This window comes from Ananas comosus, linkage group 11, assembly GCF_001540865.1.
Source record: "Ananas comosus cultivar F153 linkage group 11, ASM154086v1, whole genome shotgun sequence".
In the NCBI taxonomy this organism is placed as follows: Eukaryota; Viridiplantae; Streptophyta; class Magnoliopsida; order Poales; family Bromeliaceae; genus Ananas; species Ananas comosus.
The window spans coordinates 3,956,755-3,969,129 of NC_033631.1; the positions used below are offsets into that span (position 1 = coordinate 3,956,755).

The 12,375-nt window shown below is 40.4% G+C and overlaps 1 protein-coding gene across 2 annotated transcripts; it reads right to left on the reverse strand.

Moving 5' to 3' along the window:
- LOC109717764 (probable serine/threonine-protein kinase PBL17) lies at positions 3,079-11,294 on the reverse strand. Of its 2 annotated transcripts, none has more exons than XM_020243662.1 (6): positions 11,120-11,294; positions 9,960-10,285; positions 5,002-5,137; positions 4,367-4,503; positions 4,007-4,130; positions 3,079-3,881 (listed from the first exon to the last, which is right to left on the reverse strand). In XM_020243662.1, the coding sequence occupies exons 1-6, from the start codon at positions 11,193-11,195 to the stop codon at positions 3,484-3,486; spliced, it is 1,197 nt and encodes a 398-aa protein (XP_020099251.1). In that variant the 5' UTR covers positions 11,196-11,294; the 3' UTR covers positions 3,079-3,483. The 2 variants fall into 2 exon arrangements, with proteins under 2 accessions (XP_020099251.1, XP_020099250.1); XM_020243661.1 differs by having other exon boundaries at positions 9,960-10,288.

The window sequence follows — 12,375 nt, forward strand, 5'->3', positions numbered from 1 at the left end:
AAATGACAAATTGCACGTTTGAGTAGTTTAATGAGAACCAATCACTTGCATGACTATGTATGTACATATATACTCCATGAAGTGGAGGTATCGTGTAGAAAGGCGTATGCATAACCTACACTATGACTTGGTAGATACCTGAGAGGTTCATTGAATATGACAATAGAAAAACTATTCCTTTTGCATTATAATGGTAGTAGCTTATGTCGAAATATGGGTAAAGTCCGTTAGGTTCATGAATGAGTCATAGAACCATCTTCATTAGAGTAATGAAATGTGGACTTTAGTGTGCTTGAGACAAGTGACATATTGGTAGAAACATATCATTGAGTTAGTTGATAACTAAATTTGACATACATGTTGTGATACCCGCCCGACCTTGAGTCGTTGTTCGCAATTCTATATTTTAGACATGATGATTGGGGTCGATTTCCTCGGATTGGATGCTTATGATCATGCTTGCTTGCTATTGTGCTCATTCGCACAAGCTTGTGAGGGTCGCTCTCTACAAGCCGGCACTTCGGAGTTGGCTTATGCAACAGATGTTCGCCAGTGCGAGATTGGGTGCCTATTGGGTCATCGTGGGACAGTCACATTCCTAGAGGGAAAATGCTGGACTACCCGGGGCCATTAGGCGGTGGAAGCCGGACTACACTTGTGTAGGTCCTGATGAATTGAACTATGTTATTCAAGAGTTAATTAAGCTTAACATTATGTTAGACATACTAGTGAGTTGATACACTTTGATACTAGTGGATGCATACATAAAAGATGGACATACTAGTGGTTGGTTAGCCTATGTTGAGACTTGATGCATTCATAGTAGTGAGACATTTGTGCATTGACAACCTTAGTGGTAGCAACCTATACTTGTGACACTAAACACATGGAAGTGTAGTTTCACGATAGCTATAGTAATGTGATGTCAATGACGATGTAATACTCGTATCGTAATAGTTGTTCATAATATAAATGTGGACTAGCTTTATAGTGTTGCATATATAATTACCTATGCATGTGCTTGTAGGCAATGGAATTTATATTCATATTAAGACATTTCTTGTAGAGGCATGATATAGTTGAAATTAATCTAATACTTGTTGCATTTACATTTCATACCTCTTATATCATATTTATGCCTCAGTTGACCTAGTGGTGTATTTTGCCACTCTCGGCGGCTTACCCACTGGGAACTATTGTTTAATAGTTCTCACTCCCATTGGTTGATATTGTTTTTGTTTTAGAGCCTTCCGCAGTGGGAAAAGCTAGGGATCGTGGCAAGAAGGCAACGACTAGCTAGAGCCTCATGATGTTGTTATAGATGAACCTACAGTTCTATTTAGTGGCTTAGTTCAGTGATGTATTTGTAGAATATATGAGATTCTATGTATTCTTATTGTACCCTTGGTTAGATTATTATAATCTTGAGATATTAGTTTCAGAATTTTGTATCTAGCTGTTGTATATTCTCGCTCTGATTACCATGTTAGGATGGATTTTCCTATTGCTCTTTATGATCGTTGTAGACGCCTTGTGTATATTGTGATTTTTTTTTGTGTGCACGGTGGGTCTATGCACGCGCCCGGCGGGCTTTCGTTGCAGCCCGAGGCGTGACAGAACATGCAGGTGATTGTTAGAGAACAAGGGTACTGAGCGTGACCAACTACGAACAGTCACATGGATGTCTACTCATTCGTCAGTAACTAGTTCGATGTTGCAGTAGTACAACTGATCCTTAGACCTGCGACACCACGGCCATTCAATGTGAGTCTACTGTAGTTTGACTATGCAACAAACTCTGATCCTAGCCATGGGTCTTACTAGTATATGTTGGCTGCAGTCGGTTAATATCAGGAATGGGTGTGTGTTTATAGGGGATCTATCACTCTCGGTAGAGAGATAATTAGCTCTATGCTATTTGTAAGGCAAACCTCAGAAATCCTCGGCCGGGGTAATATGGTGTATGGAAAGAGGTTTTCAGGAGTAACCATAATAGCTTCTGTCCTATCAAATTTGTCATATGACGGGTGATGAGGTTTGACGAGTGTTCTATGACCTCTACTCAGTCAAGACTATGCGATAGAAGGATTGTATTGTATGGTAACTGCACCTAGATGTTCAGTCCGATATTCACTACTGACTGGATTGCCACTACATGCTGCTAGGCGTCACTAGTGGATTGTGGGAATCAATAGAAATAATTATAAATAATTAATTATTTTATAAGGTGGAGTCAATAGAGTTTGAGCGATCGAAAGGAGTTTTCGATGATGATGTAGATAGGGATTGCATCATATCTCACTACCAGTCAAAATTGAACCTATTAGGTCACACACATAAGAAATCATGCATGATCGATATTAAAGAGACGATAAAAGAAGTTTATCGGATGGGTTAATTACAATTATAATATAGTTAAATACTAAAGTTTACTAATTTATTATTAAAAGGACTAATTTGCAATTGTTGTAAATTAGAGGTATTTATGTGTAAAAGTTGCATGGTGTATTTGCTAATCATTAGTAAATAATATGAGGACTTATGTGTAAATGTTACACACGAATCGAATTAGGATTAGGATTTGGTTAATATTATAACCAACTTGTGGGTTAATGGATAATCCAATCGGACTAGGATTTCGATTAGGATTAGGATTAGGCTTAGGGTTTTCTCATTATAAATATATGCCATATGACATATTAAAAGAAATAATACAAGAGAAATAGAAAATCCTAGCCGTCAATTCTCTCCTCCACAATTAATCCATCGGTTTCGATTTTTAAAAAATTGCTAGCACATCTAAAAGATTGATTCATCTTCCCGAAATCGACGCAAGAGTTAATTCGTGATTGGATCACGGATTGAAACGGTCGTCTAATTCGATCAAGGGCGTAATTTCGTGTGGACGCAAGTAGAGGCCGGGCACGTGCGCCGCTAAGCGAGGACGAACAATTTTTACCAACGATTATCGACTTCCGGTGATCTTGACTTGCGCAAGGTGAAAAACTAGATCTCATTTGATTAGATCAATTAGATCAATTATTAATGATATAAAGCGAAGCACGAGATGATCTTTGGTTTTAAAATTTTTAATTGTGTTATTTTCTTCCGCTACGTATACATGATTTTCTTACACTTACAATGCTTGTACATTGGAATCACAAAATAAACGGTAGTTAATCAATTTCTTTGCATAAAAAAAGAGGTGCGCGTCTTAAATTGTCCAAAGAGCATTAGATAATTTCACACAGCTGGGTACGGTATCCGCATTTCAACATGAGAAAGCAGGCTAACGATCGATCACCCCACTACCAACTACCAAGGATGAGGATGAGGATGACTTCCGGTACTGCTGCAGGCTTTTTAAAATCAAATTGTATCATCCTTAATCCTTGAATGTTTTCTTCTGTTATTTGGTCTGATTTCGAGCTTCTCCTGTTATTCTGAATATCATGTCTCTATTATGTTCTCTGATTTTTGTTTCTATCTACGCATTTTTGATTGATCAGCTGTTTCCTTATGAAAATCATACAAGGTCACAACCGCGCCAGCATTCTCACGGTGCATTTCCTCTTTGTCTTCGGTAAGGCTCTCGAGAATCTGCACTACCTGGTTCATGGTGGGCCTTCCTTTAGGGTTATTGCTCAAACAGTCGTAAGCCAATTTCGCCACCTTCTCCACATGCTCGCTTGTGTACTGACCATCCATTCTCTGGTCAATGATCTTCAGCAACTTAGTGTTGCGGACCAAGAGAGGACGGGCCCACTCAACAAGGTTGTGCTCGCGACCGGACCTGTTCTTATCCATCACCCTTTTGCCAATCAACAACTCTAGAAGCACAACTCCAAAACCGTAAACGTCGCTTCGAGAGGTTAGGTGCCCTAATAAAAGCAAAACATAGCAAATTAACTACATACCCATATGGCGTGAATAAACCCACTCTGTATATCTTCTGAGTAAAAGCTAAAAATCATGATACACCTAGTTTAGTTAGTTAGTGAATTACCAGTCATGACATACTCAGGAGCCGCATAGCCATAGGTCCCCATGACTCTTGTTGAAACATGTGTTTTTTCTCCCACAGGCCCCTCCTTTGCAAGGCCGAAGTCCGAAAGTTTTGCATTATACTCCTGCATTGTAACATTATGATGAGAGAAACTTTAGATTATTAATTTCAAGGAGCAGAAGAACATTGATATAACATGACTTGAGTGAACAAAAACATGACTCATGACGTGTCCATAGTTTCTTTTTTGGGATGATAAATGAGGAAAAAGGAATTAGAAGGTGAAGGGGGAGTAATTCCTTGGTTTGAGATCAAAACTAGAAAAAAAATGTAGTACAGCTGCATGGCATAGATACGAACCGCATCAAGCAAGATATTTGAGGTCTTGAAATCACGATAGATGAGGGGCCTTTCAGCTCCATGAAGAAAGGCAAGACCTCTGGCAGCGCTCAGTGCGATATTCATCCTAGTTGGCCAGGGCATAGTCGTGCATATCCCTGCAGCAGTACAAAGCAGCTGTGTGAATGTCAAACTTTAATAATAAGACAACTTTTTGAGCATACAAGTTAATCCATGTCAAGGAGTCGTTTTACGTAAGCTCGTTTCAGTTGTTTCCCCCATTTCTACTTCTGCCTTTAGCCGCATCTCACCGTTGGTGGGGAATTTGGCATATAGAGAAGGCTACATTCTGCTGACAAAGATTGCTGAGACATGATTATGAGCCCCAAGAAGCTCCAACTTCTAGCTTCTAATTCAAGTGCTGAGAGAAGCTGTTGGAGGGATATTATTATAAAGCTTCTTCAAATTGCACTACTCGAACAACACTTTGCCGGATGCCTAACAGGATAGCCAAATAGGCTTTAACTCTCCATCCTTAAGTAATTTTCTTTTGAAATTACTACTTACTCAAAAGAAGCAATTTAATAGGTGTGAATGCTCAAAGAAGATCTTACTATATAAAAAATGAATTCAAAAGACAAGTACAGTTTTCATACGTCGAAAAAGATGCTGTTCAAGGCTCCCTGAAGCCATGTACTCATAAACCAGCAACCTGTGTTCATTCTCACAGCAGTAGCCAATTAGCTTGACCAGATTTGGATGGCTGAACTGCCCAAGATAGCTAACTTCTGCCTGCAGAAAATGCAAAACCAAATTGCTTGAGGATCATCAAAAATCCTTTTTCTTTCTGCCACAAAAAAGTGTGCAAACTATGTATCACCTAAAACATCTTCACTACTCACTGAAAGAAAGTTGATTTTAGAGGAGTAATTCATACTTTCCAGAATTTTGGTGAATAATATATTTAGTTAATGCTTAACTAAAAGCACCTCTATTCTGCAATCTCCTCTGACACTTGTATCATTCCGACTTCAAATATTATTTGGACCTCTGCTTAGTAGTAAAGGAGCATATCAGAGAAGATCAAGTGTAAAAACCACTTTAGTGAACATAGTTAAACTAAAATATGTTAGGATTTGGTTAGATTTGTAGTTGAATCCTAGTTAGATAAAAATTAATATTTAAATCTATTGGAGATAAATTAAGATTTAAATATTAATTAGAGGATAAAATCTAACTAGATTAGGATTAATATTTAAATCTATTAGAGATTAATTAAGATAGATTTAGATATTAATTGGAGTAGAAATCCTAAATATATTAGGATTGGGGTACGTTTTAGTGGAGCCTCATAAATAACTCTTTGTGGGTTTGCTTTTGATGTGAGTACGGTCAAGAGAAGAAAAGGCCTCTTGGGTGCCGTACCAGAGAGAGAAAAAGAGAGAGAGAGTTATTTAGTGCACCTAGTGCACGGGTGCACGCGGATGATTGTCTTCTTTATGGGATTATAGAAGACAAGAGAAGGGTAGAAAAAGATTCAAGAAAGAGAGCTTGGATTGTAGCTACTCTGTGCAGAAGAGGAGTCAGGTGTAATCTTCTCTTATTTAATGAATCTTATTTTACCCGAATATTTTCTGTTTTGGTATTTCTCTCTTTTATGATTGTATGCTGAGGAGACGGGTTTATGGTTAAAACCCGATTTGACGCTTCCGTTGCGGAATCCCAACAATCGATACCGAATTCATAGCAGTCGGTATCGGGGCGGGTTGCGGATTCATGAGATCCGGTACCGGGGCGAGTACTGGATTCCCAACAAGTGGCATCAGAGCCAAAGGTTACCGATCTACGGGAGAGATCAACGGAAATGGCCACGAAATTCGAAATCGAGAAGTTCGACGGCAAGAACAATTTCGGATTATGGCAAATTAAAGTACGGGCAATCCTCGTACAGCAAGAGTTAGACGAGACGTTGAACNTCTGTGCAGAAGAGGAGTCAGGTGTAATCTTCTCTTATTTAATGAATCTTATTTTACCCGCATATTTTCTGTTTTGGTATTTCTCTCTTTTATGATTGTATCAGCTTTTGCTGAGGAGACGGGTTTATGGTTAAAACCCGATTTGACGCTTCCGTTGCGGAATCCCAACAATCGATACCGGATTCACAGCAGTCGGTATCGGGGCGGGTTGCGGATTCACGAGATCCGGTACCGGGGCGAGTACCGGATTCCCAACAAGTGGTATCAGAGCCGAAGGTTACCGATCTACGGGAGAGATCGACAGAGATGGCCATGAAATTCGAAATCGAGAAGTTCGACGGCAAGAACAATTTCAGATTATGGCAAATTAAAGTACGGGCAATCCTCGTACAGCAAGAGTTAGACGAGACGTTGAACAGAAAGGAGGCAAAGCCGGCGGACGTCACGGATGTGGCATGGACGAAGATGGAGCGGAAGACGCTGAGTACGCTTCATCTATCATTAGCAGATGAGGTTCTTTACAATGTAGTCGGCGAGACGACATCGGCGAAATTGTGGAAGAAATTGGAAGATCTGTACATGACCAAATCCTTGACGAACAGATTGTATCTGAAGCAGCGACTGTTTACGCTGCGGATGCAGGAACCGGCGAGCCTACATGAGCATCTGAACGAGTTCAACAAGGTGGTGGCCCAGTTGACCAACATCGGAGTCAATCTGGATGACGAAGACAAGGCGTTGATCCTACTATTTTCGCTACCGACGACATATGAGCATCTGGTGACCACGTTGCTTTATGGCAAGGAGTCTATAAGCATGGAGGCGGTCACGGCGGCGCTTCTCTCGAACGAGATGAGAAAGATGACTCAGGAGTCCGGCACGCAAAGTAAGGATGTAGGACTGGTGGTGACTGCGAAAAAGGAGGCGAGAATATCGGCGACCGGATATCGTTAGAAGAAACTGCTATCTGAGGTAGAATGCTTTTGCTGTCACAGGAAGGGGCATATCAAGCTCAACTGTCGAAAACTTCAGGATGATCTGAAGGAGTTAAAGCGACAAAAGGAGAAAACTGTCGTGAACCAGGACGAGACGGTATCAGCGACGGCGCAGACAGCAGAGTCGGAGATGATCGATTCTGATGTGCTGTATGCGGCGACCGGAGGTGCGAAAATTTCGGATGATGCGTGGGTGCTCGATTTGGCGTGTTCTTTTCACGTATGCCCGGAGAAGGAGTCTTTTGCCACCTATAAGGTGACCAAAGGTGGAAAGGCGTTGATGGGGAACGGGATAGCGAGTAAAGTATTGGGAGTCGGCATGGTGAAAATTCGAATGCACGATGGGGTCGTGAGAACGCTGACAGGTGTACGGCACGTTCCTGAATTGAAGCGGAATTTGATCTCGTTAGGCGCATTGGACTCGAAGGGTTGCGATATTTCAGCTTCAGGTGGAGCTATGAGGGTCCGAAAACGAGATCGGGTCGTATGCGAGGCGAACAAGTGTGGGAACTTATACGTTCTGAACGGGAGTACAGCCAGAACGGGAGCGAAGACGGTTTGGGTTCCAAAAGTTCGCGGATGTGCAGTTGCTCGAGACGGAGCGACGGATGCGACAACATCGAGCGGAGGAGACAAGCTCAAGGTGGAGCTTGCATGGTGAGCTCGACGTAGCGGTTGAAGACTACAAATCCAACCAAAGTGGAGACTGTTAGGATTTGGTTAGATTTGTAGTTGAATCCTAGTTAGATAAGAATTAATATTTAAATCTACTGGAGATAAATTAAGATTTAAATATTAATTAGAGGATAAAATCTAACTAGATTAGGATTAATATTTAAATCTATTAGAGATTAATTAAGATAGATTTAGATATTAATTAGAGTAGAAATCCTAAATATATTAGGATTGGGGTACGTTTTAGTGGAGCCTTATAAATAACTCTTTGTGGGTTTGCTTTTGATGTGAGTACGGTCAAGAGAAGAAAAGGCCTCTTGGGTGCCGTACCAGAGAGAGAAAAAGAGAGTTATTTAGTGCACCTAGTGTACGGGTGCGCGCGGATGATTGTCTTCTTTATGGGATTATAGAAGACGAAAGAAGGGTAGAAAAAGATTCAAGAAAGAGAGCTCGTATTGTAGCTACTCTGTGCAGAAGAGGAGTCAGGTGTAATCTTCTCTTATTTAATGAATCTTATTTTACCCGCATATTTTCTGTTTTGGTATTTCGCTCTTTTATGATTGTATCAGCTTTTGCTGAGGAGACGGGTTTATGGTTAAAACCCGATTTGACGCTTCCGTTGTGGAATCCCAACAATCGATACCGGATTCACAGCAGTCGGTATCGGGGCGGGTTGCGGATTCACAAGATCCGGTACCGGGGCGAGTACCGGATTCCCAACAAAATAAAATAGGGCTTTTTTTGCAAATAGCCCCCTGACAAATTTTATTTGCAAAAATAGCCCCGTCTAAAAATTATTTGCAAAAATGGCCCTGCCCCTGCCACGCCAGCGCCACATCAGCGCCACGCAGGCAGGGCGGGCCCAGATGTTTAAGTTGAACACGGTGAACCATTCACCGTGTCCAATACAAATAATTGGATACGGTGAATGATTCACCGTGTCTAATACAAATACCTCCAACTTAGCCATTGTTGGGGTATTTGTATTGGACACGGTGAACCATTCACCGTGTTCAATACAAGATTTTTTTTATTGGGCACGGTGAATGGTTCACCGTGTCCAATACAAATACCCCAACAATGGCTAAGTTGGAGGTATTTGTATTAGACACGGTGAATCATTCACCGTATCCAATTATTTGTATTGGACACGGTGAATGGTTCACCGTGTCCAATACAAATATTTCGATCTTAGCTATTTTGTATTGGACACGGTGAATCATTCACCGTGTCCAATACAAAAGCTTTATATTGAACACGGTGAATGGTTCACCGTGTTCAACTTAACCATCTGGCCCAGCCCCGCCCGCGTGGCGCTGACGTGGCACTTGCGTGGCGGGGCCAGGGCCATTTTTGCAAATAAATTTTTGACAGGGCCAATTTTAAAAAAAAAAATTTGTAAGGGGGCTATTTGCAAAAAAAGCCCAATAATATAGGTTCCGAATCCAGAAAAAATTTCTCGAAAGAAACTAACAATAATGGAAGCAACAATAGTTTTTGCCTAAAGGCAAATGCAATAACTCAGCTCATTTATTGGAAGTATCACTTCTAATCTATTTATGCCCTGTTTGGCCCTATTGTAAGATGCAATATTGTTCAATGAAGTGTTATCTTAGTAGTGCTAATTGAAGGAGCACTATACTAAATTCCTTTAGGATGTTCTCTCTACAGGAAATCAGAAGCTCCAAGTAGGAGCTTCTATAATTGGGGGTTCAGAATCTTAGTTCATCCTCCCCCCTAGCAGCAAGAGCACTTGAAGTATTGTGTTTTGAAAATGCTTTGACGGTGGTGGCTGCAGTTGAAACAAAAGGAAGTGGGGCCAAATCGGCACTTGAGGAGTTTTTGGTTCTTGCAGTAAAACAGATGTGCTTTCTTGCATATGGGATAGCAAACACAGTGGAGATTGAATGAATGGTAAGATTCTTTATCAAAATGAATCATAAGACCAAAACAAGCATTGATTCTTACCAGCCATTCCTTGTCTCCCTGATAACCATCCGGATTCAGTTCCTTGACCGCGACTTCAGTGGCCTGGAAACCCGGCCTCACATTCTCATCTATCACACCTCTATAAACAAAGCCAAATCCTCCCTCTCCAACAATTAGGTCGGGCCTGAAGTTCTTTGTGGCCAATGCTAACTCGTTGTACGTGAATATGTTGACATGCCCATACCCTGCCATTAATCGAAAGTCCTCCACATCCTTCGGGACCACTGGCACACCAACTACACTACTGATCGCCGATGCAACTCTACTAAGCTTGATAGGGGAGGACGATTTTTTAAAATTTTTTCCTGCTGAATAAGATTACAATAATATTAAAGATAAAGTACTAAAGACACTGAAAAGTTAGACTTCATAAGTTATAAGACCTAATTTGCATTCAAAACTATGATTTTGTTTTCTTCTCCAATTGAGCTAATCTATGAGCTCAATTAGTTATCTGTCGCGAAACAAGAACACTAAATGGAAAACATACTAATATCATATATTCTATCAACTAAGCTTCTTCTTAAATGACAACATATATCTTATAATATGACGACATATATGGTAATAAGCACTGTCATGAGTGAAAGGCCCATATGCTTGCATTACTAGCAATGTGAATCAACATGTTTTGTATTATCAACTAATGTGAACCAACTTGTCTGTTATAGTAGAATGTTTTGTACGCAGGATTGCGCGCATTAGACACTAAAAGGACCCAAAAAAAAAAAGTAGGGAGAGCTTGAAAAGGCCCTGAGACATAGCATATTTGCGGCTTACAGTCCTACGGTTCAAAGCCGGATAGCTGTTAAAAGGTTTAGCCAAGTATTGCGAAACTACATGCAACAGTCGCATGATTTGTAGTTTATTATTCAATGATTTACAAAATGGAGCAATTTGCTACTCTTTTTGCCTGCAGATCCTTGCAAAAGACAAACACAAAAGCCACAGCAATTAAAGCCTAGGACAGTAAATTACAGATGTGCCAAATCACGCGGAACGTTATTGAAGTCTTCCCGGCAAAACATTCGCATTCAATCAGCACCGACATTCCTATAGAAAGAACTCAATCTTGTTTTCTCATAATAAGATGTCAGAACCACTAATCGAAAAGAGGAGAAAGTGCAATGAAAAGTTACCAGATGGGCTGGCAGCAGGGGGTGGCAGTTGGTCCTTGTCCTTAGAGCAGGAGGAGGGGGGCAGGCAGTTTCCCATCGACAGTCCGACCCGGCCCGCTCTCAAAATCCCTTCCCCTCCTTACATTCCACCTGCCCCCTCCTCCCCCCCAACCTCCCTCTCTTGGCAGATGGCCGCGGAAGAAAAAGAAAAAAAAAAAAAAAGAAGGAAAACTTACTAATTTGGTGTTTTTCCGACGACCAGTGCTCAGGAAAAGAAAGAAACTAAGGGACCCCCTCTCTCTCTCTCTCTCTCTCTCCTTTTTTTATTTTTTTCCTTATTAAAATTTTCTAATTTTTTCTCGTCCGTCTATTGCCTGTGTCTAAGTTTGGCGGAGACGGCGGGGAATATGCTTAGAGCCCGTCAAATCTCAAACGAGAAAACGGGAGAGCTACAGTTGCTCAAACAAACAAAGAAAGAAGACCCCCCACCGCCACCGTCTTTGGCATACTTTGCCATAAATAGGCATTCAACATATGGCCCAAAAAAATAATTAAGTAAATAGTCACCCCGAATGGTTTGAGTGAGACGGCTTATTACTTATTAGTAGTTGCTAATTTAAGAAACATAACTTTTTATATGGGAATAGTTGCAACCAAAGGAAAGACCTTCGGGACATTGTAAGAAGAAATTACCTTACTTAGATTACAATCTATCTAAGCTAGATTTCTATCTATCAAGTAGAACCCTTTATGTACTTAATTTAAAAAACAAATTTCTAACTATTTGATGCTTTGATGTATAGTTCCTGTTCTATATATTTGTGGAATCTATCTTAACTAACTAGTCAATTGTTATGTATTTTTAATTGACATATTAGCCTACTAACACATTAAACGAATTAAAGAGACCTTCAAAAGTGGTAGTCTACCGAGAATTAATGTTTTTCAACCATGGATCTAAAAAATGGCAGCAACAAAATATAATCAAGGGAACTTACGAAAATATTCCACATAATAAATCCCAACATCGTGCTACCTCTGAAACTCCACATACATATTCGACTAAATTTTTATAGGGATGGCAATTGTTTTATCATTTGATTTCAGGTATACTTCGTTTCAAGGGGTTGCAAACACCATAGAGAATCTCCTTTCATAAGTACAAAGGTTTCTTTGCATAGAAGATCCACAAATAAGACCTCACTTACAACAATTAGAGGGTTAGGGGTTTGGCTTGGGTGTCATTTTATTTCGAGGGGTTTGGATATGATTTGAAT

What these genes read in the sequence shown, in the direction of transcription:
- LOC109717764 (XM_020243661.1), bottom strand. Translation starts at nt 11,195, where the DNA reads ATGGGAAACTGCCTGCCCCCCTCCTCCTGCTCTAAGGACAAGGACCAA. An exon ending in AGGGAGACAAGGAATGGCTG is followed by an intron (nt 5,138 to 9,959) that starts GTAAGAATCAAT and finishes CATTTTCTGCAG; the next exon opens with GCAGAAGTTAGCTATCTTGG. An exon ending in CAAATATCTTGCTTGATGCG is followed by an intron (nt 4,131 to 4,366) that starts GTTCGTATCTAT and finishes GTTACAATGCAG; the next exon opens with GAGTATAATGCAAAACTTTC.